At 36.4% G+C, this 20,508-nt stretch overlaps 1 protein-coding gene across 6 annotated transcripts in view; it reads right to left on the reverse strand.

Annotated features, from left to right (window-relative positions):
- PPP1R13B (protein phosphatase 1 regulatory subunit 13B) overlaps positions 1-20,508 on the reverse strand; it is a 70,331-nt gene that overhangs the window by 14,593 nt on the left and 35,230 nt on the right. For 4 of the 6 annotated variants that reach the window (XM_041422017.1, XM_041421837.1, XM_041422263.1 and 1 more), the window contains exons 5-8: positions 3,857-3,958; positions 2,643-2,817; positions 2,071-2,267; positions 162-326 (exon numbers count right to left, since the gene is read on the reverse strand). In XM_041422017.1, the coding sequence (XP_041277951.1) occupies positions 162-326; positions 2,071-2,267; positions 2,643-2,817; positions 3,857-3,958 (639 nt within the window). The remainder of the gene's footprint in view (positions 1-161; positions 327-2,070; positions 2,268-2,642; positions 2,818-3,856; positions 3,959-20,508) is intronic. The other 2 variants (XM_041422103.1, XM_041421931.1) reach the window with 1 other exon arrangement.

Here is a 20,508-nt window from a genome sequence, read left to right on the forward strand (position 1 = left end):
CAGTTCTTGGATATCTATGAGAAAACTTAGAATAGTTTTAAGAGACCTGCTACTATTATCATAGGTAATTGTTTTACTTGAGTGGGAAAAAAGGAGATTCTATGTAGTTTTTATAGGCCCTTGATAAACTGAAGTGTGGCCCTTTTAACAGTTTATCTTACAGGAATGTTTTCTTTTTGACGTGCCTCAACTTTTTTCTTGTACAGTCGTTCGCGCAGCTCGTTGATTCTCTTGTCCATCATGGCCACCTCCATATTGCGTTTGTTCAGGAGCTCCTTCTGCTGCTGGAGCTTGGAGTTCTGCTCCTGGTTAAGCCTGTTACGGATCTTCAAAACCAAAAAAAAAAACAAAAACCAAAAACCCCATTTGTTAGAACAGTTCTCATTCTGTCTCTTAGCAAGATGGTTTGTAATGCAGTGTTAAAAAAACCCAAAGGAATTTGGATCAACAACTTGTTCTGGTGTCTCTATGGTTCCACACATTCTGTCAACTTAGCATTTGCAATCATGAGCAACTCTGAGAAGAAAACAGCGAAAAAATATCCTAAAAAAACTAGTGGATGCCTATTAAATACATACAGACTGCATCCCATTTATAGAAAATGGATTGAGGAACTAGGCAGAAAGACATTTCAGAAAATTCTACTGTGAAGAATTAAATCACAGAAAATGTTTGTTTTAAGTTATCCTTACCCAAGACAGTTTGTCTATCACAAAAACTAAGTGATATAAAACTTGTAACAGAAATTATGATACTGATTCTGTTTCCAGATCCACGTAAGACTTTGTGATGTCTGGAGGGGGTGTTAACTGAACTGCCAGTGCAGGGGCTCTGCAAAGATTTTCCTCTCTGCATGGGGATTAAACTGAAACCTTCACAGCAGTTTTCCACTACGTTATGAGGTGGATTACTTTTATGGTTTAAATCAACCATGACACTCTTTATAATTATTTCTCCTGCTTTGCTGTTGGCATTTTTTCACACCTTCAATAACTCAGACATTGTCTGATTTTCATGGTAATGTTACAAGCAAAAAACACCTGAAGCAAATTTAAGTCTTGATAAACACATATGGGATCATTGCAAAGCACAAGAGAGAAATCTTCATCTATTGAGCATTTTTGCACTTAGAAATACTCAAAGGCAGATATGCCTTGTAGAAATGGGGAAGGGGTAAAAAGAGAAAAAATGGACACTTACTCCTAATGCATGAAAACGGGATTGATTAAGTTCTGCCGTATGAGTTTGCTCATCTAAATAAATGAGCCTAATTTTGAAATTTAAATTAATTTCAAAATATTGAATATTTTACCTGTTACCAAGCTGTTACTTTGATCACAATAAAGCACATGAGTAAATAAAAGAAGCCTTCAAATTCCTGATACATAAGCACACAATTTGACAAAATTTCAATGTAAACTGGACACTTAACTACTCATGTGAGAACTACACTCAAGAGATAACAATCTTCTTGCAGGGGATATACAATATTGATGCAGGGAATGCTGTGTGAATATACTATAACTATGTTGCACTATCCAGTGCAGGGAATATAGTGCAGCTTGCATTTTTGATTACTCTATTAAAACGTGCTATTTAATTCCTATGTATTTTGTTTATTCTCACCAGACAATACAAGTATATTTTTACAATACACTTTTAAAATGACAGTCATGTCTCCAAGTTAAGATGACATGTAAATGAGCTTGCTATACCCAGATCAGTGCAAAATAGAAAAGTATCAAAATTAGTTTCACAAAAATTTTTTGAGAGATTAAAACAAATAAATTATTTGGACTTTCAGTATTTCAGTATGAGAGCCTGAGAAACTCCCTTCAAAACACCTGCACACGTTGTATCATTACACGTATAAGAAACAAAATAGGTTTTAAAGCTAATGAAGTTCTTTCTGAAAAAAGGTTGTATGCCAACAACAACCTCACACATTAACAGCATTCCAACACACTACTTTTATAAGGTGAAACAGAACCAAATTGCCACTCGTAAGGGCAGAAATAAAACTTCTAAAATCTACAGTTATAATTCAAATAGCATCTTTCTGTTACTTACCTGTAGCTCTTGATACAACTTTTTTAATTCTATTGCTGCAGGCCCTGTCATTTGTCCATTGTAAGACTGAAACCCATTCAGTTTCCCTTTCCTTAAATCCTCCAGTTGCTGAGTGAGTTGATCCACTTTTAACACTGCAGCCTGCAGCTCCTGCTGCTTTTCCTGGAACATGGCACTTATATGCTCAATTTCAGTTGCTAAAATTAACAAGATAAAAATAACAAAAAAAAATTAAATAAAGCAGAAGTTGTTAATTTTTTAATTCTACAAGTACTAATAAACACACCAACTAGCTCTACATCTAAAATACATATAAAATATTTGTATTGCAAATTTGCTAACAGTCATAAGATTTCCTAATGGTTAGAGAATAGACTTAACTCTGACTTTATGTTTGACTATATAAAACTAACAAAAAGTTCTGTTGCATACAAATGTCCTGGAAACACAGAACCTCCATAAAACAAAAAACATTGTACCTCAAAACCTGGTCCAACGCTATAGTGACTTACAATACAGCATTATTTGTTAGTCATGCAGCAAACAGTAAATAAATTAAGAACTCCACATACACAAATTGCCATTCATCATCTTGCTGTAGTCCACTTGTCCTCTCATGGCACGGATTTTTTTCAGCTTTGTCTCTTGGGTTTCAACACGTTCTTTAAGTTTTTGGAGCTTTTCACTCTCAGAAACAGATTGCTGCTGGCGACGTTCTTGCTGCTTCAGGTAACGCAAACGTTGCTCCTGACAAAAGGAGGTTTGAAACAAGAGACATCTGTTACCCATTTATTAAAAAAAACCCCCAACATGTTAACTCAGAAAACCCTATCATTTTGATCAGGTTTTCTACTTCCACAAATCAGAAAATGTTGTATTCTATTGAAATATGTACCAGCCCTAGAAAATACTCTTTAATGTCAATTAAGAAATTTGGTTTAGAGCAGAGATTCAAGATTTTTTTTAGACAAAAAATAACATATTTACATAGATATGTGAATACAGCCCTAGTCTGAATGCTCATTTAAATACATCTGTTATGCTTCCTCTGGCATTTGTTTTCTGCCACTATTAACAGTTTTCTTGCTATTGGCAAAATAAATTTCCAGTGCTGTTACCCAGCTTCCCAAAGATGACAAAGTATGTCCAACAGACCATTTTAAGCAAGATGACCTGCTGTAAGAAAATGTTCCAGTTCTAAATATAATTCTTCTGCTGGGCGCACAAGGAAAAATATTTTTTTAGTATTATTTCCATCAAGAAAGAACAACAGAATCAGTAGGTTGACTCTTAGGTATTCCAAGCATCAAAGGCATGCTGAATAATACTTCAAACAACATCAACAACAATGTCAAAACCCTAAAACCCCCTCCCCACTCTGCAAACATACTTACGTTCTTCTGTCTCTGAGAGTTGGAAATGCAATACATGAATTTTTATGAATTTGGCATATTCTCACCCCACCCCACTATTACTCTACTGAATAAGTCACTAAAGATGAGCATGGAGTCAAGCCTGTTCTGCCACAGATCATGAAGGGGGCCACACAAGAGAGATAAACAAACCCTAGCAATATTTTTGTAATGACACATCACATAGGTTGTCCTAGCAGTATTTATGCCAAAAGACTGTGCACTGCCTAGGCTAAGATTATTCTGGTAAAATGATGGATTGATTTCTCAAGCTATTTCTTGAGCTTAACTGAAATGACTTAGTGTGTTTTTCTCTATCCACAAAACTTATGCTTGCATATAGTGAAAAAAATTGGTCTGTATATAATTATTACCTTAGCAACCAACATTTGCTGTTGATTTTCAATCTGTTGCTGTTGTCGGGCAGCCATATCTTGCAGTTCAGAAAGAGTGAGCTCAACACGTGGATTCCCAACCTGCAGAACAAAAAATGATCCATGAATGTGTCGATGTGTATCAGGGCATTCTGACCAGACAACCTAAACCCCCACTCATCAGGGGAAGGTTAAAGGCTCCTCCCAGGTCCTCAGAGAAAGAGGAATGATGGGCACCTGTGAAAGAGTGAGGAACATCAGAGCAGAAGGCAGGGACACAGACCACGCAGAGGGGCAGAAAAGGTGAAAAGTGGAAGGAGATGAGAACACTAAGAGACAAACAAAGAAGAGGAGAAAAAAGAGCCCTTATCCTACATTTAATTCCTCTCTGTTGGGATGTTTGGTAGCACTGGCACACAGTCCTGGTAAGGCACACATGGTAACACACATGGAAGCAGGATTTTACGCAGTAGGAGAATATGAAGCTGCTTTCCTTTCCTAATATTCTCAGCATAACTGCCTTGGCAGCTTAAAATGCTGGTTCTCGTTACTGACCTAGCACAGGACAAGACTACACGAGAACCCTTAGAGAAAGGATCACTAAGATGACATTCAAAGATGGTGAAAATTCTGATATATTGGGCTCATTCAGGGTAAGGATCTATGAAAAGCAGTCTGTACAATTTAAGAAAAGTAAAGCTGATCCCCTTCAGATAAGTAAGTGGCTATTATTTTGAATGAAATGCGAAGTATTAGCAAGGCTTTCTCACTCCTTTTGCATTTCAAAACTAACAGAAGCTACAAAATTAGGATAGAGACACAAATGATGAAAATTCTTTAAAATTCATGCCATACGTGTGACCAAATTTCATGTTTTAAAACACGAACACATTGTTTCAATATATCCATAATTCTATCAAGAAAAACAATTTACATTTATAGACCGAATTACTTCAACCACACTTTTTGTATACAACCTCAAGAAAGAGAGTACAATGTATCAAGAAAAATTCCAGAAGCTGACATTTGCTATTCAGAAAACCAAAACTCATAACCTTAGAATTGCAGGGTTTAACCACAACTTCAGAATTTCCACAGAAAGAAAATACCAGTCTTTGAAAAATCATGCTGAAAAGTTCAGAACAGCCCAGCATCCGTTTCAAAGTATTTACATATAATTCAGTTAATTTATTGGATCAATGTAAAAGCTGGACTATAACAATTCAGTAAACAATGTAATTTTTTCACCAAATTACATGACTACACTAGTAAACTATTAGTATCAGTATTAAACTATTACTTTTAGTAAACCAAACAAAAACTACATCACTTGCTACCCACAATACAGTCAACACTGCAGAAAAAGAAAAGATAATTAATTATTTTGGATATATTGATAAATAATCCTGTTTATGTTTCAAATGCTTATAAAATGGAATGAGGTTTGAACATTTTACAGACATACAGAAAAAAAATCCCAAACCAAAACAACCCCCTAGTGCCCAAAATAGATCATACATCAGATAATTGATCTGATAACACCTGATCCCATAGGAAAACTGATTTAGCTGCTCTGCTTTTCTGGGCCCACCCTACTGATACCCAGCATGTATGGCCTGCAGTACTTGTACTTTACGCTCTCAGAAACTTCTTTTTGAGACTACATTACGTCAGGCACTTTGAATGGCTTTTTTCATATTTCTACATCAAACTCCTACATAAGTATCAATTCTCCAACCAATGCACAATACAGAAGTGTTTCTTTAAGCTTCATTTAGGAAATTAAAATGCTATTATAAAGAAACTGAATTATTTTTTGCTACCTGAATTAATATTTAATGTTGCTGCATATAATTCTTCAAATAAGACAAAACACCAATCACTAAAATGAGCCAGATTTGGTTAACTAACTTTTAAAGCTGCTCCATCTTGGACACATGTCAGCTAAAATGTTCAGATGAAGTTCCTGTCCCTGTTTGAACATTTCCCACTGAGTAAGTTATGAAGTGAAATTAGAATGCTTACTGGAAATGACAACTGAAATTCCTCTAACTAGTCAACATTAATGAAAAATTTTTAGAGTAGAGCAGTAATTAAGAGAGGTGACGTCCACTCAAGATAATAATTTTCTATTTCAACACAAGGAAAAATTAGAACTTACTAGTGTGTACTTTTTTTATTAGCATGACTTATGCACAGAAGAGTCCTTCCCAATATTCTTTCAGGGCAAGTAACTTGTACTCTCTTGTGGCCACCGAGAGAGACATTTTATTATTAATTACTGACTGAAAGGCATTAATTGGCTAAGAAAGTAAGGAAGCTTCTCCAAGTGCCATTCACAAACCAAAACATGCTTAACTTGAGAAAAGAAAACAAAACAGAAAACCAGATGCTGCTCCCAAAACACTTTCAGGCTCTGCTGACTTCAGCTGGCAAGACCAACTAGAAAACCATAAACTTCTACATCTGCTTCTGCTGGGCTCTACAGGCAATTCAAGGGTCTCAGAATGGCATGATGGCTTCCCAGGATCACTGATTTTAAAAATTAAAAGGGGAGTGTGTGTGAATTAATAGTATTTTCTCAATACACATATGTGCTTTTTCAGAAATACGCAACTTGCATCAGTCTATGCATAGTGTTCCCAATGCTTCCTTTCTGCTTTAATTACTAGTTGAAGTTAAAAACATTGATAGCCCATTGTATTTCCAGTAGAAATGTTGAGTATAACACTGTCCAAGAAACAGAGATGTTTTATTCCACTAAGTAATCTTGTTAAAAATATATCCAGACTCAAAAAGTGGTATCTGTATAGAGACTGTGAGCATTTCAAAGTAAAAAAGGCATTTCACCACATGAAAATTAAATATTTTCTAAATGGATCATGTAACCTGGAAAGCACAATGACAATAAGAAACTGATTGGTAAAAACACCAGAAACTAAAAAAAAAATAAATAAATTCCAACCCAGTTTAATCCAAGAGCTCAGAATTTTTACTGCTCTAAACAGGCATATTTGGAAGTCTCCCTCATAATGCCTGGCAAAAGTACTGTATTATTTTGTATCATGTAAAATATAGAAGATTAATTATAAGATTAATGCAGATATTAGCATTTCCTTGAAGAAGCTATTAACTACTGTAAAGTGCTCCATTTAGAAAGTCTAATGTCTAAAACCCTTTTATAAATGGCAAAGCACAAGAACATGGGAAACATGATAATTAACCATTTAAATATAAACACCCTATGAGAAATCTTTTAATGTTCACCTCACTGAATACCAATATGTATCCCTTTCACTTCAAGAGCTACAGTATACTTAGGGAAAAAAAAAATAGACAGCTAAGAGAACACAGCCTTGAACCTGTAACTTCACTCGCAGTTTTCTCCTTTTCATCCACATGGCAAAAGCAGCAAACAGCGTGAGCAGAAGTCCTCTTCAAATCAGTTCTTTTCAGATAGACTGTTGCTGGCTTCAGGTCTCCAAATCAGCACAGCTTCATTTTTGAAACAGCATAAAGAACACTGAATCCTTCTCTTGTCGAGATCTAGTTAAATTGATTAGTTCAGAGCACTTCGTATTAGTTGAGTCTGCTTGTAATAATGTGCATGCAAACACCACCACAGAAAAAAATCCTGTCTCAGTCCTTCTCCAGAACCTCAGGCTACGCCAGGCACAGACAGCGCTGCGCTGTCAGCTCTTTAATGAGGCTGCTGGTTTCTCAGATTTTTACGTTTGCGGTTCCTAGCAGTTCTTAACAATTCCATCCACGAAGCCAAGACACTCACCTCTCATAACAAACATGAGCCTATCACATATAAGGTCCAGACCTCCTCCTTCCTCCTGCAGCAAGGGAACCAGACCTCCTACAGAACCGAATTCTGAAGGAGGTACTAAAAAGCCACTACAAATACCTACTCCTCCAGATTCCACAGATTCATTTGCTACATGGTGATACATCAAAGCAGACAGTTTTGCTGAATTGTAAATTTCTTTTCATTGATTCACAGCAGCATTTACACAGGGATGAACTCCTAAATGAAATGCCATAGAGCAAACACTGCATTATTAGGCACAGAGGAAGTATTGTGCATGTCTCACATAGGCAAGAATAATTTACACCTATATTCACCAGTTTCTTAATATTGACAGGGATCTTAAAGAAATTATACTTATGTTATTTAACATGCACTTTAAGAGGGCATGATGAAAGATAGCATTTGAAATGAACTCAAGTTTCAGCTTCTGACATCACCCTCCTACTACAAGCTAATATTTTACATTTGATGATTAATATTTTTGAGACAGGTGAGATGAATAGTACAGTAGCAATTAAACAGTTTGGGAACCAGTTTACAAGCAGCCTCAAAACAAATCATATCTTAGGCATTTAATTAAGGAAACAAAACTCCTTTAACATTTATTTCTACATATTAGTGTTGTCACTCTGAAAATTTATTTTCTTATTCCTCCTTCCTTTCTATGCTGTTTAATATCACAAACGCCTCAGTCTACATACTTCTGGGCTATTATGAATTGCTTACTCATTGGCAACTCACAATGGTAAATGAAAAATTGCACCTCAAAATATTTCTTTGACAGGCAGGATGGACTGTAGTCAAGGGATGGAAGCAATAAGGCAGATTCCAGTGGTTTTTTGCCTTTACTCCCAACAGAAAACTCTCTTTTAAGAGGAATCTAATTATGTCAATATTAAAATAAAACCCCCATGAGACCAACCTTTTGAATAGATTATTTTTTAAAAGATGATAATTGGGATGTGGTCTGATTCTATGCATCTTTTTTGCCTCCATGCTTAACCCATGAAGATACTTATTTTTGATAATTTTCTAAATTTGTACTAGTAAGAACAGTTACTTTGAAAACAGTAATAAAACATACACTAAATCCACACCTGAAGCTGTTATGATTTCAAAAGAGCTTTAAAGGAAAAACCAAATACTCAAAAGCCTTACAGGCCACCGTAAGGATTGGTAGTCTCATGCTTTGCTTCAGCAACACCCAGCTACTCAAGCAGCTAGTAAAGCATAATGTAACCAACTAATTGAAAAAGAAAAGCAGAGTAATACAAGAACTTACTAATCATTTCCTGCATGCTATCTCTTCGGATCTCTTTCTAGTTTGCAAGAACCACCATATCATTAACATCCCTTATCTATTTCTTCCTTCTTTTTAGTTCACACCCATCTCCCACACAAATCTTCTGAAGTTCCCTTCCCAAAAGCCTGCATGAAGAACCACAGGTTCAAGTAACTCAAGCTTCCTGAAACTGGCCAAGCTCCACCTTCTCCTGTGCATACTCTTGTACACTCAATCATGTCCTATGAACTCTCACATATTTTCTAGTCTTCTTCCTATCATTCTCCCCCATCATCTCTATCCTTTCTCCCTCATTTAGTACTTCTCTTCTTGTACTTCGTTCTCTCACTCTGTTCCTCTCTTGTCACAGTCAGAAATTAATCTGAGGTTAAGCCACCAATTGCCAAGGTCAATGTCACTCAAAATGTGAAGAACCAGCACGCAGTTTAAAAAGTCTGTGCCTTAGCTTCTACTGTGGAGCCCAGAAGAGCTGGTTCTGGCTTTGGCCGTCAAAATGGCGACCCAGAAAGTCTTTGCTTGTATTGCACTACTTTCAACCATCTTTATTAAACCAATATTGTCATTCTGTCAATATTCAACCCCTTTATTAAAAAGTCAATATAGAGCAGCTACTGAAGATAAAGCAGCAGATACTCCACCTGCAGCCCAGCTTCACTGTTAATTCTTTACACAGGCTGCCACTCTAAAACTGTTGTATGGATAAGGAAGATTTTGGCCAAATGACCTTTATAGCAAAAAACAAAAAAAAACCCCAAAAACTAAACCAAAAGGGCAATTCTTCTCTGAAGTCCTCCATACCTTCCTTCTTGACATAGTAAAGGTAACCGTATCCTCAAGGAGAAAAAATGTGAAAGAAACACTCTTTACCCAAATGAGGACAACACTAGCATATCAAAGACTGAGGGGGTGGGGACAGACACCCATCAGCAAACCAAAACCACAGTACTATACTAGAGGCAGAAACTGCAAGAGAGAAAAATTCCACGAAGTAACAACTTTGAGCTCGTGAAAGCATTTACATCCCCCATGTGATCTTCATTGAGGAGACATGCAATTCTGCCATAGCAAAAAGAAAATGTCTCACCACCCTAACAGAAGAGCACAGCACAGGCAAGAAAGACGCCGCAAGCTGCTCCTGAGAAGGCTTAAAATGGCTACATGGAAATGCACAGTAAATACTTAGGTTTTCCTGCACATAGTGAAAGACTCAGCTTTCCATAATCCACAGCAGTTTTAAGTTGCTCTTCCTTCCTAGGGCACAGGAGGGAATACAAAATTTGTCTCCAGACTAGGGATTTACCTTTGCAGAGCTGTCAAATCTGGAACTAGATATACAAGCATGTGGACAAAAAGGGAGTGAAGCATACTACATAAATGAGCATTTTCCCAGAATGAAGCAGAATGACAACTATAAAATGAAAAGGGGTAGGTTGGAGTGCTCTCCAGCCACTGAATTCCAGACAGGGATCGGTGCTCTGACAATTCTCAGCCTCTCCAAACCACAGAGCTGTCACCCCTGTGGGCCATCCTTGCATTTCCTCCCCTGTGCGGCGTTTACAGCCAAGGAATAGCAGCTCTGGCTGAAGAAATCCAAACTGCCAGAGCAGGACAGAAACACACAACTTGCTTTGCCTGCTGAACCTACCAAAACACCTCCTAATTCTCCAATGCTAACCTGGACCTGAGCAGCAGAAGCCCAGGCATGTTCCATCTTTGCCTTAAGCTGCATTCAAAATAACAAAGTTTGGGGGATGCTGTAAAAAGCCCACTTGGCAACAAAGCTTTAAGGGTTGCTGGTGAGAATATCCAACACACGCCTTGGGTACCTGACCTTGGCACAACAGGAGTGATGAGGAAAACAGATGGAAGATATCTGAGTTTATTAAGTCACCCCTGCATCAGATAGGTCTTATATGAAAAGTAGGTGGCCTCCTTTTGCTCTCTGAGGTCTATAGGAGGAGATGGAGCAGAGTAATACAGAGTAATAATCTACTGAATATTAGTGATTCAGACCTCTGTAAATTTCTGACATATATTGACCCTATATACCATCAAATTCAAGGATTTTAACAGATTTTTGACCACATTTTCCATAAAACCTGATCTTAGTGACACACACAACAAACTTGAAAATCCTTTGTCTAAACTCATGTGTAATGCTATAAAAAGACAAAAGAAAGTATCTGTTTTTATTTAAACTAAAATAGAGCTCTTGCTGATCTCGACATGGATGACGTTATTTCCAGTTTAGTGGCTTTATCCACAGTCCAGCCTTGCATTTTTTTTAATTGGGTCAGAAACATGCCGATAGCAGAAATCCATTTTAAAGAATCCAATGACAATAGCACGTGCCTTTTTTTAGCTTAATGGAAATGAACAAGCTAATTAAACCCAGAAAAGATACTCAGAATATTGGGAATTAAAGAAAATCTACCTAGTGTGTACTGTCTCATGATAATAAAATAATCCTGCAATTAACATCACAAACAGAATTGGGTAATTTTAACCCAAAATCCTACTGTAAAATATTATTACATCATGCAAATAAATACACTAGCAGTTTCTTACAATAAACTTGCTTCACCTGCATCACAGTTTGCTGAAAAATGTCACATTATTTATAGTTGATAAAAATCTTAACCTCTCTCAGTCTACACTGTCTTGTTAGTAATTCCTCCAATTTGCTGATGCTTGTGAGTCATTCCATAAGAAAATGTTTAAAGTCTATTCAGTATAAGCTACAGACTCCAGATTTCCTGTTTTCCCATATTACTTTGTGAGGCTGCTATTTTAAGCAGAACAGCTATGAAAAGACAGAACTTAACAAAAATGAAAACAATGTTAGAATAGATTTTCAAAATTAGAAATGGATTTAAGCATATATTGAACATCTGCTACATCCGAAATAGACTGCTTATAAATTACTTCTAGGAAAGCAGCATCTGAAACTTGTTTATTTAAAGCACTACTCTCTTCCTTGTCCTTGCAGCCACTTTTAAACAGCCACAGAAATCTTAAGTATGTTTAGATTAATTTTAGTCTTGGCTAAAATACCCAGTAGCTGATTTTTAATTAAACAACAACCTCATACTCCTAAAAAAAAAGGCATCTTAAAAGAGATTATGCATTCTTGTTGAAATATCAGTTGTGCATAAAATCTCAGACCTTTTTACAACACCAATCCTTTTACTCATAGTGATTTTGAGTCATAGACAAGTTACAATACACATTGAAAACACACTGTCTACATCCTTTAGAAATGGTCTTGGAACTATATTTTTCTGGGTCTTTTCTAAAAGCAACAGCTTATTCTGATACGATTGCTAAGGTTGCTCAAGATGCAGTTATCATTAGTCTGAATAACGTTTAGCACCAATTCTGTGTTTACTCTGCCCTTAATTGTTTCAATACAAAGTTCTTCTGTGATGTAATACTGTTCATATGAGAATAGTATAATAAAACATTTATAAAACACAAAAGCACTGAAAATAAGTATCCTGTAACTGAAAGGTGTGTTGTGACCATAGCGTACAATGTGTATTTCCCATAAAACCAAACTGTCAAAAGCAAAAGTTGACAACAACATTTTGAAGTAATGAGCTTTTGATAAAGTTATAAAGGCAGCAAATGCATGTAAGAAAATCTGATAAAGAATTTCAATTCAGAGATAAAGTGTTACAAAACCCAAGCTGGTCTGCATTCTGGTCATGTGACAACTAAACCCACAATCATTTAAATTGAAGTGCAAAAGCTACACAGCACTTAAATAACATACCCACCAAAGTGCAAAACAAACAAATTTTCAAAAGTAATTCATTACCTGTTCACTATTTTCCCATCTAATTGCAAGAGAGCACATCTTTATTTCGCAGCACTGCCCATCAGCTGTAAACATTTCCGATGCTTCAACACGCTTCAGCTCCATCTTTCTGCTCTTTTCTGTCTACACTACTGGTTTAACAGTTTGTTGTGAACAAGCCAAAACAACAATCCTGCACATCTTACGAGTTCCTGCATGGCTTTTTTGCTCAGTGCAATCAATAGTAGGTAGGATGCCTTTTAATCTTATTCCATATGGGATGCAGGTTTCCCCAAACTCTTTATCGATATGAAAAGCTGTCTCTCTGCATTCATCAGCAATCAGCTAACGGAAAAGGCTAGTGGATTTTGCCAGCAGTAAAAGACCTAATCACGGCAAGATCAAGCCAGCTGTCAACTATAATCAGCTTGATTCATTGCACTTTTCATATTCAATGGAAAATGTTGAGCAATATACAGTTCTTTCACAGTTATCAGGTTAAACTGAAAGTGTAAGACTACAGACAATTTAGCTTTAAAAACACATGGATTATTTGTTCCTTTGTATTTTTGTAGTATTGCCAATGCTGGGCCAAAACTGAATACCAAAGAAATCAAAAAAATCATTGTTTTTTGTATGTAATTTTACTGTTTAAAGTGACAGCAAACCGTACCACCTGAAACTTAACAAAGAGTTTCTTTATTAACAGAGACTGCCTAAGATAAAAGGCAAACAGTAGAGTCAGAATAGATACCACAATCTTATGCAAATAACCTTTCCAGTGTTTGCTATTTGCTTTTCCCTACAATAATTCAGCTTTTTCTTAAATCTTGCATGCAATAAGATGAATATATGAGCCAGCAATAAAGCTAAAGCATGTGTGCAATAGCATAAATCAACAATCTGCAAGCCAGAAAAGACTGGAACAAGCCAAACCCAGACGTAAGGATTTTTATATATTAAACATTACAGAAAACACTAAACCCCATTAACAATTTCTTATGTATTACAAATCAGGATACTGTAGAAGATAAAGCCCCAAAACATTAAAAGCTGTAATTTACCTTGTCAAACTCACGAATGCCATGCAAGTTCACCCTCTCTTCCTTCTTTCAAGAAAGTAATTCAAGCATGATTCACTGCACTTATACAAGAGATCCAGTCAAATGGGTCTCCATACGAACAGTGAAGAACTCTATGTCCAAGCACAATACAGTGACTATTCCAGCTGAATAAAGAACAGGCTTATTTTTAGCAAGCAAGTAAAGGTATGAGCTGTAGAGTACGATCATCCACTAGGAATACGAGAAGAAGAGCAAGTTTAACTCCCTTGCTCCTAAATTAGCCAGAGGGACTTTCATTTTTCTCGGCTTTGATCCGAGGAAGACTGCAGGGGGAACAAACTTAGCAACCATTAGATCTGGAGGCAGCTGCAGAAACAACAGAGAAATAGAAAGGTTCACTTGCCTGGGAAAAACATGCAGGTGGGAAATAGGTATGCCTGGTGTCCAGAGGCAAGATGGACAGGAAACTAAATGAGCATGCCAGTGAACATGGAAAGGTGTGTCAGAGAAAGGAGGCCACAGCAGCACCACACAAGAAACACCACAGAGACCATGGAAAAGATGAGAGAAAACACTGATCTGCAAATGACACAGCTACATAAAAGACAGAACTCTAAATTTGGGCTGAAAATGAATAGCTGGCCTTGCATGGGCCAGCAGAGTCTCCTGTTCTGAACTGAAAGCTGTTCAGAGTCAGAGCAACATTCAAACTCTAAAACTTTCACATTTAAGCTCTCAGAGCCATGCACTGAATTTCATAACCAGTCTCCTATAAAGACCTACAGAAATAAAGGAAAGGACAAGTTCCAACTTCCTTAAAATAACTTGGTACTAAAATACTTGGTTTAACTAAAAAATGATACTAATGTGACTGCAAAAGGATACAGTTGTGACAAAGGGCGTTGAAGTGTACAGCACTGGTGTAAGAGCTCCACAGCAACACTTCAGAAAAATAACAAGTCTTTAAGTAACATTTACTTTGAGTTAATGTGTATAATGTTATACATCAGCTGAAACACTCACTCTAAATTGTTCTAACTTTATATAAAGAGCCAAGCAGCTCAGGATCTCTATGTGCATTGACAACTGCAAGCAATCCCTCACATGCTTCATTTATTTAGAAATCCAGGGAAAAGAGTGAATTGTATTGCTCCACATCCACAACACAAACATAGGAAAATAAATACCATAGTTAGAGATTTTAAACAAACATACAGACTTTTCCTCCCCCTCGATATCTACAGCTAAGTAGTGCTATAAAACTGCAAAGCCATGAGTGAAGAAAAGCAAAGCTAAATCTGCAAAAACAGGAACTAGAGGTAGAGATTCAGTAAGTGGTGCAATTTAGGTATTTTCTCCTCTGTAAAATGGGAACATATCTGTTGGTTGTCTGAACTAGAAAACCACATATTCAGTTCCTGTAACTCGTTGAACAGAACTCTCTTTGATGCCCAGAGGAGCGGCAGAACTACAAAATCTGTACACTGCAAATAAGTGTGTGTAAATGTCTGGATAATACAAGTCTCTACACTGTGACTCTCATATCCACAGCCATCTACATAGATATCTGGTGTCTGGAGTGACAGAGATTAAAAATTATGTAACTACATGGAGAAGACATGGAAAAAAACCAGTCCTTTCACAATGTTCCAAGTGGATTCCAAGAATGATCCCTAGTCCCAACTAGTCAAATAACCCTTAGATTCCTCAAACCAAATAAATCAGATATTAAAAGTAAGTATTAGTAATAAACTAATCCTAACATAATTAAAATTGTAACAGGAAAATAATCACAAAGTGAGTGCAATGAAATCTATGAAATTATTCCCATAAAATCTAAATATACAGCAACTTTGTCCATTACCGACTGACTGCAATGTATTTGAGATTGCACAGGACAAGTCAAAACACTGTTATGACATTCCAAATCCAAGAAATACATGATTCTGCCCAAAAGGTTTTAAAAAGGCCTCAGAGGGAGGTATGAGGTCAAGAGCATTTGAACTCCCTACAGCTTCACAGAAATACTTTCTATAGGATCACAAAATTATTAGTCCTTTAGAGATGCTCCCCTACATAACTATCCTTTACTGAGGTGTGAAAAGACTCAGATTTCTAGTCTGGCAAGAATTCAAAAGCTATTTGTATGCATTAAAATTAGCTACAGACTTTAATTTTTTTTTTCTGCTTCCTAATTTAATTTTTTTCCCTTAAATCCTTTAGTTGGATTAGTTTTTCTATTTTTTTGAAGAGCAACATACTGCCAGCTGTCTGGAAAATGCTTCAGACAGACTTAAAGAACACTATCAGTTTGTGGAGAATTGAAACTCTATTAACTGAGCTAGGAACTGAACTAGGAATTTGATGGTGGAAAGGGTTGCTGTAGGGGTAGCAAGGCTTCCCTCTCTAACAGATGAACAACTTTCAGAATCTGTACCTTATAAAAGGGAACATCTCTGACAGCAGGAGTAGAAGACAAGTTTTTGTCTCTTTTAACAAAAGCAACAGAGAAATTTGCAGCAGAAACCTGGGAAACTTGAATCTGAAACTTTAATTACCCTTTTATTAGAAGGTCAAAAGGTTCCAAGAAGCTTACATCAATATTTCTTCAGAAAACAAAACTTTTCTGCAAACTGTTAGAATTGTTTGTGCCTAAACTGTTAAAAATCATCTTTTAATAGAATTATTTGCTTTGATTTTAATATCAGACCCCTGAATCTAAATTGTAAGTGTGACATAGTTTTCTGTTTGTTCTAAACAAATTTGATTAAAACCTGTCTTATGTGAATGGCAGCCCCTTCCAAGCACACTGTTAAATGTTATAAACAGAGTGCTTAATACTTACAAGCTTATATTAAATTGAATTTGCAGCTCAGCTTTGAAGAACAACTTCTATCCAGACTAAGCTCTTTATCCTTCAATAGTTCAAATGAGAAACTTCAAGCAAGTACATATAATGTATTTCTCAACTGAGTTTATTACTTCTGTTAAAAATGTGGCTTGTTTGCCTTTTTCCTCAGACAATTAGATTTGTTATATCTTCACCTGACAGGTTAAGGAAATTTTTATTATTTTGTATGTGCAAGAATACTTGTAAATGCCTCCCCCCCTCCAACAAAATGTACATTAGATGTTTAATGCCTTTTTATCTGGCCACACTCATACAAATGAAATGGTTAAAACTAATGAACAATATATAATTCTATTCAGGGATTTTGGCCCCACTTGTACATCTATCTAATCTCTAAGCATAGAATGGGTCAAGTCACACCACAGGCACTCCAAAGCAGTGCAGCTTTCCTGCTGTCATGATGGAGTGGAATACAGAGACTGTGTCAGAGGGAGTCCAGCCTCCATCAGCAACCATACACTCTCTGAAATTAAATCAATGCTGCAAAAAGCTGCCTTGTGGATGGATACATGAAGTTTTAACACATGCATTAATGGAATTTCCTGAAGAACTCCCTCAGTATAAGAGTCTCCTGATACTAAAACACCCGGACTACCTGTTGTAATTTTTGCTAAAAGCTTGATTTGAGACACTTTAACAGAAACAGTGAGCATGAGTTATCTAATCAGCACAAAACTTTTAACACTCAACGTCATCTACTGGTCACAGCTTCAATACTAAGAACATTTGCAGGAGTGTGTCTCTGGTTTGGGATGATGGTCAAGTTTTCTTCCTCTACACAAATTTTCTTTATACTAATGCTAACACAAATTCTGTAATGAGATAAAATGAGGTTCCACTTTGTATTTCTTGGCAAAGGCTTCAGTCAACATCCATTAAGAAAAAGGCTTACTGATATCATTCTCTCTAAATCAGGGGAGCAATTTTAGAAACAGCAAAAATAAGTTTTAAAAATTGGCACCAGAGACCACAAACTGAGATTTTTATGCTCCCCAAGTAAATTACAATGTCAAAAATAGTTTAAATTTAAAACATATTATTATTTGTATATAAGCAACTACAGCAAATGAGTATTTCTTCATATACAGACTGTTTTCATTACACTAATCCACATTTATTCAGTCCAATACATTTGATTTCTGCCATGTTCCTGTACCACATTCTTTTTTTCCATCCTGAACTACATCCGTTTTCTCATCTGCAAGAAATTTCGGCTGATTACCTTTTCACCTGGACAACTGTCCTCATCCAGTCAGTGCTCTTTCTGGGAGAGCAGCATCTGATCCACATCTCCTACTGAGGGCTGGCAGCTCAGCCGGGATGGGGCTCCCCAGTCCCTCTCCTGTCTGCCACTGACCCCCAGTGGTTTCACCTATATTTGCTGTGCCTCACTGTTCACAGACTGCTGCTGCTACTATGGAATGATGCTTGGATCAAGCTAGCACATCTGAAAGCAAACACGACCCAGCATTTGGATGACCACTGTTTCATGGCCACCAATCACAGAATCAAAGAATGATTTAGGTAGAAAGGAGCCTCTGGAAGTCATTTGCTTCAATAAGCCCTGATTGGAGCAATTCAGACTGCTCAGGACTTTATTCAGCTAGATCAAAATTCCACAGACTGAACAGTCTGTTCCAATGTCTGTTACTCTCAATGATAAAACGTTTTTTCCCTTATTTGTTTAGAATTCCCCTTGTTACAACTTGTGTTCAGCTCCAATTGGCTCAGTTACACAAGCTAAAGAAAGGAAGCAGAGGAAGAGGCAGCTGTTCCCAGAGAAGAGAATCCCTCCTGAGACACTGTCCAACCTCCCTGGCAAAAGGAAATGTTTAGTTATGTAAGTCTGATCTTCACTCATCTGTACCTTTGTGTACTGGCAGAAAGATCAGGTCCCAACTACAGCATAATTCTACTTCTAAGAAAGAAAGTTGTAAACAAAAAAGCAAACCCCAAAAGGTCACCTCTGGAATAAGAGCACTTGTCAGTTCACAAAACCCCACTGAGTTTTTCCTTTAGACTTTGTTATGCAGAATGCAAAGTTCCCAGATGAATACTTACAGGTAAGTATTCTTTTACAACAAATGTTTCACGGCTGGAAGAGACTTAGCCTATTCTATTTTTAACTTCAAAAATAATCTAATGAAATTTAAGCATTTACATAATGTGATTTTAAGATAACCATTATTTAACTAATTGCTGATCAAGCACATATAGTTTCAAAGAACAACAACAAAAAAAATCTTACTGCATACAACAAAATGCCAATTAATAGAATCATCTAAATTTAACTGGATAGATTGTTCATAATTTTTTCCAAGACTACTGGTTCAATCAATGAAACTAACGTTCATCTTAAAGTTTTCTATGCATATCATACTTGCAGCTCTACCCAATATTAAGCAAGAAATCAACAATTTCATCCTTAAAGCAGGTACACGTAATAAAAATATACCTGAATGCAGAGTATTTGGTAAAATCTGAGCCGTCTTCAATGTTCCATTGGTTTGTGTTGATTTTAGGGCCAGTCTAACATTCAGCATGCCAACAACAATGAATAAGCCTAATGCATTACGTAAGTGTAAGCTGATTAAATCCTTGATCCTGAAGCCACCTCTTTTTCCCCCTCCCCCTCTGATTTAAAACTTAGCACAACTGAAAATCTTAGTTTTAAAAACTTCCAAAACCTAATTTGTACCATTTTAGCATAAAACCCATTACAATTTCACATTACTATGATGCCCTCAGGTTTTAGTTTTTCTTCTACTTTCATAAAACTGGTATTTAATACACTTTATTTCCTAAACCTGATAAAAGCCCTTTTTAAAGTGATCAGTTCCCCAACAAATTTTAATTTTGTGGCCAACTTTTGGGATTAAAAAAAAAAAAGAAAAAGAAAAATAAGTGTCCTGAATGGAATGAAGATATAAGTGTTATTCAAGTTATCAGGTCTGAACTTTACCCATAAAACTCACAGCAAATTCAATTGAATACAGAGCCATGCTACCATAAGGCTTAGCCCTGGCAAGAAGTGAGACTGTAAGGCATTCTGCACATGCCAGTCCTAATTTCCAAATATACTATATCTCAAATGTAGTATTTGAACTACAACACACACAGAGGAGTACATCAGGGGAGGTCATGAAAGAGTTATGTTCCCCCAGCACTTTAGAGCACCATGATCTCACTACATTGTCAATATGACAATGGCAGCAGGATAAACAGATCCATGCAGCAGAGGGTATCAGCCAGTGTTCTCCACAGAAAAGGAACACAGAAAGCAATACATGATTAACTGTTGTGAATAGGGAAAAAAATTCTTTCCCCTAGGTCCACATGCCATACACAAAACAAGCTGCAAAGAGCTGCAAACAGACTGAACAACTCTATTGCTACATGGGAGAGTGTGTGATTCTTAAATGTTAATTATCAGGCAATACACAAGCACAGAAATGTTGAATCTGTACAATTGTCTTTAAGATTCTCAGATTGAAAAAACTGATTTATCAACCTTTAAACTTTAAGTATTATTTTACTCTGAGAAAGAACCATACGCACATTTGTAAAGTGACAGAGATTTATTGATATTTTGAGATTTATTTGATATTTGAGATTTATTGATATTTATTGAGATAATATAACTATGAATTGGTGAGTTCAAAAGTGTTTATTGAAATTTTAAAATGTTTTAAGATAGCTAACTATAGCTGGAGTGTCTTGGTAAAGGCAGCAGAATGGTCCTGAACAAACAAGACCAG

The sequence above is a fragment of the Onychostruthus taczanowskii genome, unplaced genomic scaffold (genome assembly GCF_017590055.1).
Source record: "Onychostruthus taczanowskii isolate IOZ18803 unplaced genomic scaffold, ASM1759005v1 scaffold1, whole genome shotgun sequence".
Lineage (NCBI taxonomy): Eukaryota > Metazoa > Chordata > Aves > Passeriformes > Passeridae > Onychostruthus > Onychostruthus taczanowskii.